The following is a 19,378-nucleotide window of genomic DNA, read 5'->3' as shown; positions in this document are numbered from 1 at the left end:
TCATTTTTGTCTCAGAATCAATGATACCACGAGGCTGCAGTTACTAGGTCTCATTACAAAGAGTGTAATTCATATGAATGTGAGCTAGACTGTTTCCTGTGCTGGATTATTTGAGTGTATGAAAGTTCAAAATGTTATATGTGATATGATATTTTGGCATTAAGACGGTGAGATATGATGATCTTTTCTGGAGAAAAGTGGAGGTAAGGAGAAGAGAGTAAGCAGGCACACCAGTGTATAATGACTATAGATGGATACCTGACTCAGTGACAAATTTGGCACAAACAAAGAAATTTTATTCATTGTAAAATACATTTATTGAGATCTACATCTGATGGGTGGGGAACACGGCAAGAAAAATAAGCACCAATAAATATTTTGCAGGGGAGATGAGTCTTTGTTCCTGAATCTGCTGGTAGTTTGCCCAATCTGTGGTTCTGAGATTAGAGCAGCAGGATTCACCAAGCAGAAACTGCTCATTCTTCGCAGGAGTGATCGGCAGGAGCTTGCAGGAGTCTATTCTGTAGCCTGAAGCTATAAAAATAACAGCTACACATGGTGTAGTTTTCTGTCAGTCCACTGGGTGTCAATAGCAGACAAACATTTCAGTTGGAAGACATGAAGACAGTCATTTCGTACAGATTGTAGAAGCTGCCACTGATGCTGCAACAGAGGCCAAAATAAATAGCATGCTGTAATTGAATTTGCCTAAAAGAGTAAAAGCAAAGGAGTCTGTAACAAGCAGAAACACTCCCGTTTGCCATGACATATAAGCCTGTGTCAGATCTCACAAAAAACTTTTGGATGAATCCTATGCCCTAAAGCAAACTTTCAACATGTCTCCACTGTAAAACAACATGAGATTCTCAACCAATGTGTAATTAATACTTCATTTGAAAGCATTTGAAATATTTTAACTGCAAAAAATGTTTTTAAAAAATCCCCATAAATACAATTTTGGCTTCAACAAGCTGTATAATTATTTGTCAGTATGGCCATCTGGTTATTTGTATAGATCAACATTGACTAAGATACAGTTCATCTGCATTGACATAAAACACACTACAGGAAAATAAGCACAACAATAACAAAACATTTCCAACTCTAAATCAAGAGTAGCTCTAATAAGTCAACTCTTAAGACAGATAGCTGTGATTTCTGTTGAATATCTGCAACAGAGCATGCACAGAATTTATGTTCAAGTTCTTGGTTTATTCATAATATAGAATGTTTTTGATCAATGTCGAATGAATCCAAATTTTACATAATCTATAATAAACTGTATTTCACAAAAAAAAAAAAAAAACATCTCCTTCTCCAGCCTATGGAACTTCAACAACTTACTTTTCATCTCAAGTTAAAGGGACTCGCTGAAGGACAAAAACTTCATGCAAACAGGAGGCTTATTATTTAGTGAAACACTTTTAAGATAACAACTTCACAAAAACAACAAACAAGAACAACAAACATCACAATCTCAATCAAGTATCATCTTGAGATAGCAGAGCAAATTCTTCATTTCCCTTCCCTGAATCTTCATTTTTGATGAGCTGGTATGTTACCAGGCTCTGTGGTCCAAAGTCTGTCCAACATGGACACATTTCTATCACTTAACAACCCAGTGCTTGTTTCCTTTGTTTCAGGTCCTAGCAGCTACCATATTAATACCCCGCTGGTCTCCCTTAACTGTGTCACCCCAAAACCAACACCGAGAAAAAAGAAAGTAAAACCAGTTTATGCAGGTCTAATGTGGAATCAAACATTATCTCTATGAATGCTGTGGCCACAAGTAATTCTGGGAATTGGTGGCATGTACAACACAGTAATGAATTTATTGACATTAAATGTAATACGTCTATATGGGTGTTGGAGATGTATGAGTAATGGACCAAATAAACAGTAGCTTGACCAGAGAGGGAAGACTGAATTATTTCATACACACTCAGTCACATGCTAAAATAAACAACAGTGGTTTTAAACAATAAATAGTGTTTGTCTTTTTTCAGTGAAGCTGTGAACAAAAAAGGCACAATAATAACAAAGAAATGTTCATTCTTACTTCAAGTTTGCATGTTTCTGTTTTGTCATTTTAAATCCCAAATATCACAGCACATCATTGGTTCCTTTTTCACCAATAAAATACGAGTCAGTAACATAAGAATACAAACAACAGGTTAAAATCCTACATATTATACCTCACCTACTGCTTCACTACACTTCCTATATACTATGGTTAACATAAGATTCTCTGTTTTTCTCGTACAGTGGGGTCCAAAAGTTTGAGATGTGGTCTCACACTTTTGGACCCCACTGTAGTTCAGTCTTAGAAATAAGTTTTTGGCAATTACCTGAACTATACATACACAGCAAATATGTACAAAATAAATTCTGTTGACTAAAGCTTCACAAAAAACGAATGGACCCTTTGGAAAGTCCAGGGGCTGTGTCCCAGTGAGGCAAACCTCCCCACTTTTCTTCTTCAACCTTTATCCTTTGTGATTAGATATTTTACACAAGTTCCTATGAATGGTGTGGGAGGGGAACCGGTACACAATGAGACAAGAGATAAATCAATGTGTTGGCTGGGGGGAAAAGAGGGAAGAGGATAGTCAGAGTATGTTCTCACCAAATGCAATCACAGCTAGACCACCAGAGTCTCAGCTGGCCATGTCGTGTATGTTCTATGCAGAGCAATAAGTGAATGAGCGCATTTGCATGGAGTGCATGTTCTCAGCTTTATGCAAATGAACCTATTAAGCGCTGTGTATCTAGCTGGCAAAAGTCAGCTGACACCTTTCAAACCAGGCATTGCAAATCAAATGTGAATCATGGTGTAATTCTCGCCTTAAATGTTTAAAGAAAAATATTTTAGTTACTGTCATGCATGAAAAAAGGAAAAACATAGACAGTGGGTCTGTCAGCCATGTTTCTGAGGCACTTGTTTGGAACAAATATATAGCCCATAATGAACACACTGGCAGTCTGGGGAGTCCTAACACATCCTTACCACATTTGGTGAGAACAATGTACCATCAGGAGGGAGAAGGGTGTGTGATTATTTGGGGTTTTGAGTTTGTAAGGTGGACAAAGTGTGTCTGGCTCTGAACACGAGACTTTAAGTTAAATGGATTTGACATTTCTGGGATATTTCCTGATCTCCAATGGTATTATAAAACCTAAGGGTTAGAAAGAGCATGTGCGTAGGTATGTTTGTTGAGGAAAAGTGTATGTCTTTATGCATTTTTGTCCAAGTGTTCCTATTTATACATTTGCATATTTGTGAGTTTTTGCATCAAGCCTGTCACATCTATTTGCGCTTCCTGAGCACCAGGTACATGAGGCCGCTGATGAGAGTCATGGGGAAGCAGATCCAGGCCAGGACATAAGAAGAGCCGTAGGAGCCTTCCTGAAGACTTGGCACATGAAAGCTGTTTTTCTGAGCCGTGTAAATGGACGCTGCGATCATCACACATAGAGCTGGGAGAAGGAGAGAGGAGGAGGAGGAAGGAAATTACGCTCAGTAGCTGACGATCATTCAAAGTCTGAATGTTCTGTTATATCTCCTGCAGCCAGTTTGCTTTCTTACAGAGAGTTTGATGACAAGATCAATATCACTGTCAAAACTTCATGTTAAAAATGAGGCTCCAGTCAGTTTAGCTGAACACAAAGATTAGAAACGAGGGGAAACAGATAACCTTGCTCTGTCCAAAGGTAAGAAAATCACATTCATTTGAAGGTGAAATCTGTTATCTGTTAAATAAAAGACTAAATGCTCAGCTTTCTTTCCATCATTATGAGGAATGTTAAGGATCAGATTTAACCTGGGATTAGACTCAAAACAGTTAATGGCTAAGAATGTGCAAATGTGACAACACTTGAATGGAGTACACTTCAGTTAAATTCATTCATTCATTTTGGGACATATCATACCAAGCCACATGGTTGCTTGGATGCTCAGATCTCAGATACATTAAGATCAGATGTCTGTTTTTTTTTACGTTCAAAAGTTCAGCTCACATTCTCATCTAGCCTCAGAAATGTGTGGACATAAATCTTGCCACAATTTGGACACGGCAAGGTTTATCATTCATTTACACCATGTTCCATAGCATAACAGAAACAACAACTCAATAATAATTTAAACTTTAAATACAATGACAAAAGCTGCATTGAAAAGTTTAATGTGTGTGTGTGTGTGTGTGTGTGTGTGTGTGTGTGTGTGTGTGTGTGTGTCACTCACAGGCCAACAGCTGGATAACAGCGGTGAAAACGAATCTCTCTCCCTGTTTGATCCTGAAGAGCTGTAGGATGAAGACGAAGAAGCTGACGCAACATAAAATGGAGGCGAGGATCATAGTGGCCTGGACCGCCTGCAGGTAGGCTGAGGAGAAAGCGGACAAGATGCGTTACATGCAGAAACACAAACTTACAACACACACATACGCTTAATAGAGCTGTCTTACCTGCATCAGCGGTATGGCTGTTCTCCACAGGGAAGCATGTGACGTTACAGGAGTACCACAGGTCAGTGTAGATCACGTCACGTCCAGGTGGTGACACCACCCACCACGCCTACAACAGGGAGGGACAAGAGATAGTAAAAATAATGAAAATGCCCAATGCTGCCATGCAGATGTATGTGCATTCTTGCTTTATACTCACATTGTGAATAGTTGCAACAAAGAGCAGGATGGCTGTAGCCAGATGGAAGAGGACAATGAAGGCTAAGATGATCAACATGGCTGCCCGTCTGTTTGGCTAACTTGTCTGCTGCTTGTTGCCCGTTGGTCAGGCCAGTTAGATGTCTCGCAGGCTGCTTCAGCGGATGCACGTATCTCTCACTGGCTGATTGTGTGGAATGTAAGTTTCAGCTTTTGGTGGGTGGTGGTCCTGCTCACTGACAGTTTCTATGTGTTTATGCTGGTTAGCAGACAGGGTGGTTTGCAGGTTGATAGTCAGGGGTGGATGAAAGTCTCTCACATGAAAGGAGTCTGTTGGAAGCAACATACATGTAACACTTTAATAATACACACAAGCAATGCTGACACAAGCTGAATGCCTTGTTTGCCGTCACGTTATATTAAGCATGCAGGTACAACTATTGCAGATGTCCTACTTACTATATGTGACTCATGAGACCCACAACTCATGAGACACTGCAGAAAGAATATTCATATTTATCAAAATCACTTTCAGCAATCACTTTATGTAAATGATACTACAGAAAAAGTCACTGTTCCATTTTACAAATTTGCAATTTAGAATTTGTGCATGTTTTTATTTACCTTACAAGTGTCAGATAAGAATAATAAACATATACTGTATACCATGGGTCTCAAACTCGTGGCCCGCGGGCCAATTGCGGCCTGCGGGACGTTATTTTGTGGCCCCCTACTTGACATCAAAGTTTAGTGTTAGTGCGGCCCGCGCGTTTTTCTCAAACGCACCTTTTTGCCGAGTTGTTGGGCGAGCCGCGCTTGCCCTGGGCTTTTATTTTTCACTTATGGGCTACCATAGCGCAGGCTCATGACAGCTTTCGGTGTCGCGTTTGTTGTCAAGTTATGGTGCGTTCCCGTTAGGTTGGAACTTGTAAATTGGAACGACTCGGATTTCAGACTTCCAGTTGAAATGTCCAACTCGGAGCTCAGAAAGTCCGACTTCCGAGCACAACTTGAACGCACCATAATGTCCAGCGTGAATTAGCGACGGTTGAAACTTGGTTGAAACGTGAAGAACTGTTAATAATAAAGATTGAGAAGATTGGATCTGTTGTACTTTTTTTTTTTTTTGAATACTTGCGGCCCAGCCTCACCCAGACTCTACTTCCAGCGGCCCCCATCTAAGTTGAGTTTGAGACCCCTGCTGTATACTATATACATACATATATATATATATATATATATATATATATACACACACACACACACACACACACACACATATATACATATTTACACATATACATATACACACACTGTTTGTTGTGTACAGTATGTTTAGATAAGTCTTAGGTGAAGGTAATCCAAGGAGAGTTCATATGCAAACAACCATGAAAAATGCAGGGTTAATGAAACAGCCAGAGAAATATTCTTGGCCTCCAAGTCCCTAAAATTACAGCAAATGCCACTGAGACAAAGTTGTGTCAATACACATGTGCCAAACTGTGAGTGTGTGTGAGTATATGCACAGTTACAGTATGTGGGAGTGTGGCGTTTACTCTGCAGTGATTGAAGGCCTTAATCCTGACTAGGACTTGCTGATAGTAACAGCGGGTCAACTGTCTACAGCTGTGCTCTCTTCAGTCCTAGGATGAAACTAAATACAATAGCATAGCTGCGTTAGCAATCAGTGTCATCCAGTGATACCAGTACTGCCGGTGCATTGAGATACTAAAATGATGCAGCATGACATTCACAACAAGAAATTTTATCATACATTCTTGACCTTCATCATGGCTACAATTTTTTAAGGTTTACATACTGTACATGAACCCATAATGTTTTCACAGTGTGAAAATGTCCAAATGTCCGAGAGTAGACATCTAAGACAGGTGTGGTGTCAAACACCAGCTTATCCCTTAACCTTGACATTTGTAGCATAATGACACAAACTAATTCTTGGTAAGAAAGCAAACTAAACTAAAAACTAAATGCCCAGAGGTGTATGGCTTCAGAAAACACTGTTGACAGTCATAACAAAGATGCAGGCCTCCACTTCAGAGATGATCATCTGTTGACACCTGAATTTTGTTTGTGTAATTTTCTGCTTCCTAACCCTTTTTGTAGGAATGTCCCCTTCTTCTACTTTGTGTGCTGCTTTTTTCTTCATATATTCTACTATGAACTGTTTCGAAGGGAAAATTCCATTAAAAATGGCAAAAACATCCAGGAAGCCATGTGTGTGTTTATCTGGGAAAGATTTTTGCTCAGCATGTAAAATGCTTTGTCAGCATCATTCTGCTTAACATTCATACTGCTATAAATAATCACACAAGACAGGACTCTGAATCTATCATTTTATTTCCAACCAAACACTTTTACGACACAGTTTTAAAGGCTGTTTTACAACTTAATGTGACGGCACAGCCCAGACTACATCTCTGATACTACCATACTTGCAGTCTGCCCCACTGTGTACACTGTACACGTCAAACTCAGCCTAACTATCCCGTGGGAATATAAAATTACACATGTGCACGAAAACACACTAAACTCCCATCAACGCTTTTGAAGCTAATGAAGCAGAGACACAAGCATGTTAAAAAGCACATGTGAGTGCAGGCACTCACACATACAGTACATACACAGAGCCAGACAGCAGAGGAATTAGCCCTCTCTGCCAAAATGGAGTCACAGTAAAAACAGCCTCTCCCCGCCGACAGGAAGCAGGCCACAGTTTTTGTGTGTGAGCATGTGGCTGTGGGGTGTGCCAGAGGATAGGCCCTCCCTGTCTGAGTTGGGGGAAGGGGGAACATGGGGGTAAATAGTAAAATGAAGGTGGGGAAACATCAAAAGAAAGCTACATACTTTGACTCATTAGATATGGGTTTTAGGGTTCGGACAGAAATGTAAACAGTAGCAGTTTTTCAAGCCAAATGTTCCCAATCATAATGCTCTGAGGATGGAGCTGAATTAAACAATGACCTGGCAACACACACTTTAACCTGCACCTGAGCCTTGACCAAAAAATCATGAATGGGGCAAGAGGATCTGAAACTGATGTAAGGCTGCATTTGATATAGCAAAAACATGTTCACAAAAGACAACATACTATTTGGTTTGTATATGGTAGTTTAGTACTTCAGCAAGTTGTATACAGCATCTTAAACTACCATGCAAAACTCACTGTTGGGTTTTCTATGATATCTGCAAAAGCAATACAGAATATGCAGCCACTTTACGTTGTAAGAGCTTTTGCAGCTTCAGGACTCAAGCTAAGTTCCCAGAAATTCTGCCAATTATAACAAATTATAATTACTGTGTCTCTCAGGTGGCCAATCAGACTTCAGGTTTGACCTTGTATAACGATGAAAGTGGAGAGAGAGACAGAGAGAGGGAGAGAGAGGAGAGAAAATGAAGCAGCGAGAGTTGGATAGACAGACAAATCAAACCAAAGAAAAACAATTTAATTCACTACATCCAGGACAATGCATCTCTTTGGTATTTGAGTCTAATCTGACCTGCGGGAATATTCTTTGGCACAGCAAATAATCTGCTAGACAGGTACACACAAACACACACATACACAGCTGGATCTGATTCCGGCTGCAGCTGCTTTCTCGCCTCAGTGAAGAGAGGAGGAGTGAAAGAAGGGAACCCCATTGGAGGGAAATGGAGGGAAGAGAGAAAAACAAAAACATGAGTGTAAAAGAACACACACACACACACACACACACATACTCTGATGTACACACACATACATACAGAGTACGCAAAACCGCAAATATATAGCCTGCCAAGTAGCTCACATAAAATGAGAGACTCTCAGACACAGTTCAGAGGACTAAAGTTAATTCAAACAATGTAGACAGCAGACGACTGTTTACTGTTTGTGTAAATGATATGCATGCATGCCATTTTGTGTGTGTTTGTGTTGTAAAAGATTTATCACTTTAGAAGCAATAAAAAGATAGGATGTACTACCCAACTGTAATTAGACAAAAACTGCAGCTATGCTTAATTGTTTATTATACTTATTGCTGTTATTTATCATGTCCCTCTTTTAAGTGACAAAAATGTCTTTGTATATGTCCATTAATATGTCTAAGTTCAATAAACCAAGCATTAATCCATTGCGAATCTCACCATTTTCCATTTATCGCTCTCTCTCTCTCTTTCTCTGTCATTCAACACACAACCCCTTTCAACAAACTGACAAACAAACACACACACATTAACCTAAATGCAGAGCTCCATATTCCCCAGGGATCCTTGGGAATGGTGTTGCTTTGCAGAGGTTTCACTCAACGCTGATAGTAAAGTATGAAAACACTGATACCCACCTGTGACACCATGCAACAGCTGCAGGCACACACACACACACACACACACACACACACGCACATATCCACATGCATGCTGTATACATTAGCCCTGCTACTCTGGTATGCATAACATTGATATTTCACAGATCTTCATGCCTTATCTGTCATGATTGACAGAAGCACACACTGAGGGGTATTTCCCTCAGCTGCGGTGTGTCATTCAGCAAAGTGGACAAAAGTCTTCATAAATCAAATTAGTCAAAATCCTGTATCCACCATTCATCACTGATGTCATGCTGAAAACCCATGCGCTGATATCTAGCCAAAAAAAGGCCAATCTAGGCATAGGTAAATAGAGAGGGAAAAGGTGAAATACAGAAACTCTAAAGAAGTAGGTTTTTGCAACGTCTTATTTTCATTGTAAGCAAATGTTTTTCGAGCTATACAAAGTGGGTTTATATCCGGTTTCAGGGGTTTTAGGTTTATGAACCCACTCAACACAGAACAGTGACTATGGAAAGTTTCTAAACCAAAAGGGAAAGATACCAAAACTGATGCCGTTCTTTTCATCCAGCAGTACAGCACATGCCATGTCAATGCTGTAAGCATATTATCCTGTTTTCCTTGTACTTGATTTCACAGTTTTCCTTTATGTTTGACTTTTGGAAACTCTGACACTGAGTGGATACAAATACAAAAAAGGAACACTAACAAGTGTACAAAGGTAGGCTGACAAATTCTGTCAGACTCCATCCACCTCGCCTGAATCACACACGCACACACACGCACACACACACACACACACACACACACACACACACACACACACACACACACACACTGACAAACAGGCACAAATGCTGCCATTCCTCCTCTCCACTCAGCCTTATAATAGGAGGCTGGGGGACTCGGTGCAAGAGTGCAAGTGTATGCATGTGTGTGTGTGCTGACTGATTCCCTTGCCTGATGGAAAATGCTGACTTTTAACGTCCTTTTTTTACTCTTTTCATAAAACACAAAGCCACAGACTTAACTGGGCCTCCGAATCTCACTCCCCCATCTCTCTCACTGTCCCACTCTCTCTTTCTCTGTATCTCTGTCTGTCTCTCTCTCTCTCTTTGACCATGGAAAAACTGAGGGGAAAAGGCAAGAAGGCTTCCAGTGGTGCCGTCTGGCCCCTTATGAGGTCGTACAGTTGAGACTGAAATGCAAAATTTCCTCTCATCAAAACCTTCAATTTGGAATACTTGTTGGGATTCACTGTATGGGGATACTCAGCATTGAGAGCTGCATTTTGATAGAAGTCATGGTAATAAAAGCTACAGTTTGCATAACCGCTCATAAATCTGTCCAATCTGTCCCATTAGTTTTTCGATATGTCAACTGTTGACACTTAGCTATATCCATAAAACTAAACAAACATCATCAACTGATGATGCCCGTGAGGTCAGATTGAAAAAGCTAGCAAGCACACCTTGAGTTAGGAGCTGAGTTAAGTCCATGGTCAAGAATGAAGCCTCATGCTCATTTTCACTTTTTGTTTTCCCAGCCATGGCCTCATAGTATCTAAATTGCCTTTATTTGTGGTAACTTGCGGTGTTTGCAAATGTGTGTGTACACAACAACAATTGCCGAGCTACAGTTTATTTTTAGAGAACACACAAAAGGCACATCTTCCCTGGAGCGAAGCCATAGTGACCAAACAAAGCTTTGTTTAGGAAGAGCACACAAAACATTCAACAGATATACACAAGCACAAGCGTACACAGATTCGCACACACAGTTTGGTTTTTGGCATATATGAGCAGTTATCCAAGTGGTCATGGAGCAAATACAGAATTATAAATATAACCAGATTTCCCAATGAGACAGCTATAATTCTTTACATTTTTATAGACAGTAACTGTCTGCCTACACTCAGACACAAGCTAACCAGCAGTTGAGAGGCAGGAAGCAAAACTGAATCAAAGATGCTGAGATAACTTTGCTATTTGCACATTGTTACTATGAGCAAAGCAAAACATTTACAGTTAGGCCCGAGAGGTATCACCGGAGGACGGGCCACATTTCTTCCCCCATATATTGCTCATCACAACAGGCAACATGGCTGTCGCATTTCCAAGACTCCTTCACACGCAGACAAGAAAAGAGGCCTCTTCAGACTGAATTTGGTGCATGGACGCAAACAGTAAATTGCGAACACTCAGCAGTGTTTGTGTCTTTGAGGCTAGTCTATCTCATTATGGGACGAAGCTTACGCTAACTCATTGGAGGTTCAAGCCAAAAAACTGAGACAGAACTGTTGTTACAGTAATAATACTTACAACAGTACTTTTTACAACATCTTAGTCTTGACAGCTTCAGCTCTGCTTTCTGTCTTTTTCATTTCTTTAGTCTGAGCTTTCAGACCCTGCTGTACTCTGTGTGCTTATGACTTGACCTTGACTTTATTGTAGCTATATTCTTCAGTCTGCATGTTAAGATGCTAATATTTAGCATGTTATGACGGGCAGGAGCTGGGGAAACACAACATGGAGCAACAGTGCAATACAGCAACTATATCGAAGAAAAGTGGAAGTGGAAGTGGAAGTGGAAGGCGGTGGAAGGTGGAACTAAGAATCCAAACAAATGATGCATTCTCAGCCCAAACTGGCAAGAGCGCTTTTGTTACTAACAGATTTAATAGTTTAATTAATGCGTATGTTTTATTACCGACAACACAAGCCTAACATCACAACATTTTCTAGATATTTTAACTCATAACTCCCATAAATCTATGAGTCCATCTGCATTGTTCATATAAAGTTATAAAACACTGGCTGCCTTGAGGCTGAAAAATAAAACATTTTAACTATGTTGAGTTCTGTTGAATACCAAGAGAAAATGGAGAGTCCACACAGCAGACATTGTTCTAAACAATGAAGCCTACATGGTTGCAAAGGCATACGGTGTATGTGGATGTGGGTGTGTGTGTACAACATGCCTCCTCAAGGAATAAAAAAAGAAAATGGACCTAGAAAATGGACAAATACACACACACGCACACACACACACGCACACAAACAAATGCACACCCCTGTTTTCCTGCTGGGTTAAAATACTTCCCGCTGACACTGAAATTCTTTCATGTTGGGTACTAACATTGTTTTTAGGTGTGTGTGTGTGTGTGTGTGTGTGTATGTATTTTCACACATTGTGAAATAATGTGACAGCGCTCAGTAATGACTCCCACAAGCAGAAAGAAGTCGAGGAACACCTGATTGAGGAGTATAAGGGAGAACTCCGCTCATATCTCCATCCTCCTCTGTTTATCACCCCCCCCATTCTCCTCCTTTTGTCTATTCTACCCTCAGTCACTTCACACTTGCTCCTTGATAGTTTTCATCTGTCAGTACCTTTTAAAACTTCCCACTAACCCCACGACTAATCCCCCTCCTATCAAGTATCACAAACCTCTCTCCTCCCGCTGCATGCGGTATGACTGAACATACCTTCGAATTAGCACTGGCACTCGCGGGCCTTCTGTCACATCACATCAAAACAGTGCCAAGAAGGCAAAGAACAAAACATGCAGCACCGTCCAAATACTTATGGAGCTTTGCTACTTCTTGCTACAACAAACACAACACCTTTACTGTGAATTACTTTCTTAGGACCATTAATGCGTCATCGACTGCACCCCAGAGACTACTTCCTGTCATGGCAACAACAGTATTTGAATGGGCAACAGTTTCCATCAAAAGTCATCCTTTTTCTCCAGTTATTATTTAATAACCAGTTATTTTGAATAAAATATAATATTTGTTTGACCTTTCACACTTACAGTTGATGGAATGTTTGGTTTTTCATTTCCGGTTTACATACAGTTTCTCCTGTAGATTCAGACCACCAGCATCGCAAAAACAACATGTGTCGGAGATGATTACACTTTCATGTTCAGCACTAGTTTCCTAAAGCATGTTGCTATTTGCTATAGGAAATTCAGGTTTCATCTTTCATCTTTGTTCTATTATCTTTTCATCCATCCCTGACCTTTTCCATGCATTCTGTCCAACAGCTTAGAAGTGCATGTCCACAGGGGGATGCAAATTAGTTTCTAATACATTGATGTAGATTCATATCATGACCTTCCCATTTCATCTGACATTTCATTTTTCTGTGGCTCTCCACAGACTTTATCCTCCCTCAGATTCCATGTAATCATCAGACAATTTATACATTGTCTCCACCTCTGCAGTCCAGTGTCAAAAACCAGGACAAGTTCTTGTTGTTTTGAACCACAAGGGGGCGCACCCTATGAAAGGAGACTGTAGCCATAATCAACTGCCTCAACAAAACTTGAAATGCAACTCATTCAACAATTCAAGATTGAGGCAGTTGTATTCAGTGTTATAGTACAAAGAATGTTCCTTCATGGGACCTGGACGGTTTTAAACGATAATCTGATCCTGTTCAATTTAATGTAATCCTACCATGAAATTACTCAAAACTACAATACAAAAAAAAACACCAGGGAGCAAAGATTACATCAAACTAACAAAGTAAAATCCATTGGAATATCATGTGAATTTAGTGTTACCATATTGGCAGGCTTACAGACAGGCTACAAAGTGACTAATGAATAATACAGCAGATACACTTTAAGTCCCAATGAGACACACACATGGACACATTTCCTGTGTTCACTGGAAAAAATGACCAATTATCTTCCCTTCAGACTTTTCAGACAGACAAATAAATTTAACTCACATACACACATACACACATACACACACACACACACACACACACACACGCACACACACTGGTGACTGACAACGCCCCTTTCATTTCCAGCTTCTCAAACATAGAGCCAGAAGCTGAGTTATGATCTGTGTAAAAAAATACCCATAGGAGAAAGAACGGCAGCAAAGGCTCCTGAAAACTACTCTTTGATAAATTACTATCAAATACAATAAACTTGTACTCATTTTCAAAGAGATACAAATGTCCTGACACAGCACTAATTAAAATTAAAATCTTGGCAATATTTTTATGATATGGAAACTAGGACAGATAAAATCACCACAAAAACACTTTCAATAAAAAGTCAATAAAAAAGTATTATTGTTATATTAAAGAGTCACCTCACAACCAGACTGGATTTGAATGGGACATGAATCCCATACAGAAAGTTCCGTGTAGCATTCAAACAATATGCAAACTAAAAATACTGAGTCTACTCACCGGGTTTGGACCAAGAAGGAAGCTGTGTTGAGCTCCAGTTGTGACTGTGGGACTAAGTGAAGTTACGGGATAATATATTGAAAAAGTATTGCAAGATAACAACCTGCAAACGTGACACAACAGGAGCTGGAGGTCTTACTAGCAGCACCAAAATAAAAAGTTAGAAGCGCACGTTCTCGGGCCCGGCTGTCGTGAGCGCGCATGGGAGGGCTCGAGGGGAGGAGCTGGGTGTGGTTTGGGAGTGCGCGAGCGTGTGTGTGTGTGCGTGCGTGTGTGTGTGTGTGTGTGTGTGTGTGTGTGTGTGTGTGTGTGTGTACGCTTTTATATGGTTGAGTGGATAAACTTTAGCTACACAGTCGTTTTGTGGACATTATAGCCGGTCGGTACTTCAAAGGGCTGTTTTAGGTTCGTGGGTAGAAATGGGTTTAAGTTATGGTTGGGTTAAGGACCTAGGGAATTATGTCAACGAGGGTCCTCACAAAAATAGAAGCACAAACGTGTGTGTATGTGTGTCTGTGTGTAGAAGTGACATGATAAGGCTGGTTTAAAGCTCGGCGGGAAAAGTGTCCATAAAAAAAGTCATCATGGGAGTCAGAGGGGAGGTTTAAAAGTCTGTTTCCTCACATGGCAGACAGACTGAAAATGAGAAAAGAAAACAAACGGCAGGGATCAGACGGAGTGGGAGACAGAAGGAAATTAAAAAGATAAAAAGGGATGAAAAGTCAAGAAGGGTAAGGCATGCAGAGTGGAACAAATGCTGAAAATGGGGACAGGAGAAGAGCAAGGGAAGCAAGGGAGGGAATGTAGAGAAAGGAGAGATGGAGAGGTGAAAATGACCAATGAATATGAGCAGATTTTGTACATTTTTTTCTCTGCAATCTCACACTCATGCACACTGCATGTGCATACTTGTCATCACTTTAAAATCCTCTCACACTATTTGCTTTACACTAGTGTCACTTTACACATAGTTTCCCCGCTGGAGTCTGGACGCTTTTTTTTTTCTTTTTTACATTTTCTTTCATATCACAGATCAAAGTGTTGGAGTAGTAACTTTCCTGTGTTTGTATAACCCTTGACTCTTCTATTTGAATTCTACCCTATTCTTATTCACCTGGGAATGCTCCTTTTTCACAGCTGTTGTGTTTCTGCACCTCCCAGAATAGGATGGGCAGCACTGCCACATTCGAATTTTCTGCTGATATAGTTTGGGTTGCGCACCACTCCTTGGATGCCGTGTGGTTACAAAGCATTGATGAGAAGGTTGAGCGGTCACTGATCAACATACGAGAGAGAGAGAATTACTGTCCCTCCTCTGCTTCCATCTCCCTGCTCTTCTGCAGTGAAAGTGCTACCCTCTGTCCTGTCAACCAACTGTTGCACTACATTTTATTTATGGTGGTTTCTACAGTCATTCTTATACAGAGCACATTTGGCCAGAGAGAACTCCACACTTTACAACATGCATTTGGTCTCATCTCTGAGATGTCACTGTTTTATATTGTTTTTTTGGTTTTTTTTTGGTGCATGATCTATGTGGTTTTCGACTACATTCTATGTTTTTATATTGCTCTGCAACATTGGAATTAGTTATACGGATATTTTGACATTTTAGGAAATATGCTTATTTGCTATTTGTTAAGAATTACATGAGAAGATTGATACCCTTAAGACCCCAAGAATGGTCACGCACTAACCCCTATCCTGCTAGCATAAAGAACACTGAGTAATTTTTATACTGTTCCCAGTGTTGTTGCATAAATGTTTGTATTAATTTACAACTGAGTGTTTAAAAAGCCTGTGTTTATACAATGCCACACCCTTCTCTAGAGGCATATCAGCTCTGGGGCTCAATTGGCAAATAACTCCCCCATCAAGGCTTGCCATTTGCAAATAACTGATAACTGAAAAATCAACACTTAAATGAAACATCAACAATTATCGAACATGCCAACGTTTGCTGTGACCAGTTTTATACCTGACTAAGTTTACATTGTGCCCTCAGGACATCAGGCTCTTTGTCCTCTGTACTGGTCCGAGCTTACCACTGTGACTGGATAGGACTCTTTTGTAAGGTCATATGGAAATGGTTAGTTACAACTGGCATGAGGTAATGAAGAGGACATTGTCAAGGCTTGTGCAGCATTATAATTCTTTGCATTTTCCTGGTAGCCACAACACGGGACTGCCACCAAGAATGAGCGTGAATGGATTAGCCTGATGAATCAAATCAAATCAATCAATCAAAAAGTGAAGCAAGAGTGGCATGTCGGCCAGCCAGATGGCATTGGGCTGCCTAGTTCACGTGCCATAATGGTATAGAATCAAGAAGGAAAATGAAACATAGAAGCGTCAGGTTAATATCTACTTAAATAGATGGTCCCTGAAAAAAAGGACACCGGACTTGATGTCCAGAATCTCACATGTTCTTTATATGTTCTCATAGCAGACAGCAGGAGGGAAGGTTATTAGGATTCTTTTAAAAAGCTTCAGGACACCCTGCTCATGTTGCTGTGTACAAATGGCAGGTTACCAGTGTCAAAAATTCTCGTTAGACCACAAATTGCTGTCAGAATATTTGCCCTCATTCACGTTTGCACACACATGCAGTGTGCACATGCTAATACACATCTATTAGAGGTATCACATAATATACACATGCTGTCGCCTCACAGCAAGAAGGTTCCGGGTTCGAGTCCCGGCTCAGTGTGGGTTCTCTCCAGGTACTCCGGCTTCCTCCCACAGTCCAAAAGACATGCAAAACGGGGACTAGGCTAATTGGATACTCTAAATTGACCATAGGTGAGGCTGTGAGTGTGAATGGTTGTCTGTCTCTATGTGTTTGACCTGCGATGGACTGGCGACCTGTCCAGGGTGTACCCCGTCTCTCGCCCGAAAAGATGCTGGGATAGGCTCCAGCCCCCCCGCGACCCTACTAGGGGATAAGCGGTAGAAAATGGATGGATGGACATAATATATATGGTCTTAGACACCCATAATGTGCAGGCAAGAGGAGGACTGAATGAAATCTGTATGTTGAGCTGACGATACTGCATTCTAACACTTAATACAATGGATTCTCTCCATTATTCACTCTGCTTTTTTTGCCCTTGCTAGCAATCATCGATGCCAGTAGACATCAACTCAAACACACCTTGTCTTGCATTTTTCTGTCTCCCATCTAGATGTTTATATCCTGGATTTTTATGAGCATTTGGAGAACAACACCACAAAACCACTGCTGTTGTGTGCTTTATTTTGTCTGTCACCTGTGTGTCAGCCTGCACAAACACACAGACACGTAGGCCCACAGCTGGTGCCTGTTTAAACAACAATGAATCCCATCATCCTTAGCTCCTCTCCCCCCTGCCACCACTCTCACCCAATACACTCTCTCACACACACACACACACACACACACAGGAGTGGTGGGAACAGGTATAACCTCTCTGCCAGGTGTCAAGTGTCGGGTATCCACCACACAGGTAAACACATGGCAAACAGTAAATATCCACACACACAAATACACACACACACACACACACACACACACTACACTACGTCACTGTCAACACATATCAGTTACCTGCTATTGTTACAGACCTATAGGTGGAAACTAAAGGTGTACACATCACCACCCGGTAACTCCATAATGAGGCTCTGTAGGATCGTGTATTAGCTCACCCGAGGCAGAAATAGGTCATTGCTGCTTTGTGCTTTTCCCTATATAGTTTTCACATTTAAGACATTCCTGTAGAGATAATTCTGTATGAAGCCACATTTTGTTCTCTGTAGTTCATGAACACAAAGTTGTATACGAAGAAGTGTTTCTGTGTATACATTATTAATTAGCATTATTCACTAGCAAACAACATAAGTGGGAGCTTTCCTCTCGTCAAAAGAGGAATTACACCAAAATCTCAAAAAAACACAACGTGTTTGACATATTTTCCCTTTATTTGACCCAGAAACGAAGAATATTGCATAATAACAGCGGAAGAGACCCCAACTGCTGCAAATCAACATCCACCCATTAAACATTATCAATGGTGGAGGAAGTCTGCAGACCTAAAAATACTCCATTACTCTTGTCAAAATTTCACTCAAGGACGCAATCACTATTACCAGAGAAAGGGGCTAATTATGCAAACTGCCCTCTTCCAGGGTGCTGTATTATCATATTAGAGAGAAATAATATAACAGAGTGACATTTTTATGGTGTAGCTGAGAGCTATTTTAAAAACTTTAACTAACACTGGATGTAAAATCTTCAAATCTGCAAATCAGCTAATAAAGTAATCATTGACAAATAAATGTAGTGGTGTGAAAAGCAAATCACTAAATGATGGATGGTTATGGCTGCAAAAGATATTCTTCTTATCCTTGTCCCAGTTTGTGTATCTCATGTTATAAGATAAGTCATAAGCACCCGAACACACAGCAATCTTTGAAAAAAACTCATGATGTTATTTACCAACATTTGCTGTTCTGAATGCATTTCCAGAATCCTCAAACTTTTCTTCCAATTATCTGAATGAAAAATTATTCAGTGTGTTGTCCAATAAAAAAAAAAAAAAGGTTGTTTCACCCAGAAATGGCATCTCCCTGCTCAAAGTGGTACAACATGAACCAAAATTTAAAACTTTATTATCCGTTATATTGGTATCTATTGCTGGTTCTTTCGAATATTTTATATTAATACGCAGAATAATGCATTAATATTAGGTTGTGTTTTACAAAAAATATCAAAAAGACGTGTCCTTTACCTTCAGGACAAAGTAATTTCTACATCTCATTGATTTTTGAAACATTTCCTAGTATTTATTTTCTGAAATCTGGATGCAGAGCTCTGGGACTTGAATGTAATGGTAATACCTACCCTTACCTTTCTTTCATGTGACCTGTGTTGGTAAGACGCTCCCCCTGGGGTGACGTCCTGTGTAGAGCAGCAGTGTAGTGAACAAGAGGGAGAGACTGGTTTTGAGAGTAGTATGTGAAATGTTAGTCATTATAACATGTGCTCATTTAAGGCATTTTCTTGCCTTTGACATGGAATTGCTCCAGATTTTCAAAGTTTAATGTATTTTCATGAAACTTTATACAAACACCAGAGCCAGCTGCCGCAGGCTGCTACTGCTTCTTTCATCTACAGTAGTGCCTCCTGTGTGA

General features: G+C 40.3%; 1 protein-coding gene across 1 annotated transcript; it reads right to left on the bottom strand.

The window, feature by feature from the left end:
• Positions 1-274: 274 nt before the first annotated feature.
• On the bottom strand, positions 275-14,376 carry emp2 (epithelial membrane protein 2). The gene is made up of 5 exons (XM_023397138.2): positions 14,210-14,376; positions 4,663-4,991; positions 4,464-4,572; positions 4,241-4,381; positions 275-3,477 (listed from the first exon to the last, which is right to left on the bottom strand). Exons 2-5 carry the CDS (start codon positions 4,738-4,740, stop codon positions 3,308-3,310), a joined length of 498 nt encoding a protein of 165 aa, XP_023252906.1. The 5' UTR covers positions 4,741-4,991; positions 14,210-14,376; the 3' UTR covers positions 275-3,307.
• Between the last annotated feature and the right edge of the window lie 5,002 nt (positions 14,377-19,378).

The sequence above is a fragment of the Seriola lalandi genome, unplaced genomic scaffold (genome assembly GCF_002814215.2).
Source record: "Seriola lalandi dorsalis isolate HSWRI2012SDOR001 ecotype SW California unplaced genomic scaffold, Sedor1 jcf7180002054997, whole genome shotgun sequence".
Taxonomy (NCBI): Eukaryota; Metazoa; Chordata; class Actinopteri; order Carangiformes; family Carangidae; genus Seriola; species Seriola lalandi.
The sequence above is the reverse complement of the archived record's forward strand: the minus strand, read 5'-3'. Positions and strand labels throughout refer to the sequence as shown.

Bases quoted from the DNA above. Each gene is read 5' to 3' on its own strand.
- emp2 (XM_023397138.2), bottom strand. From the start codon at position 4,740: ATGTTGATCATCTTAGCCTTCATTGTCCTCTTCCATCTGGCTACAGCC. The intron at 4,382-4,463 runs GTAAGACAGCTC...CTTTCTCCTCAG, and splicing joins CAGCCATACCGCTGATGCAG to CCTACCTGCAGGCGGTCCAG. The intron at 3,478-4,240 runs GTGAGTGACACA...TCCTTCTCCCAG, and splicing joins TGTTATCCAGCTGTTGGCCT to CTCTATGTGTGATGATCGCA.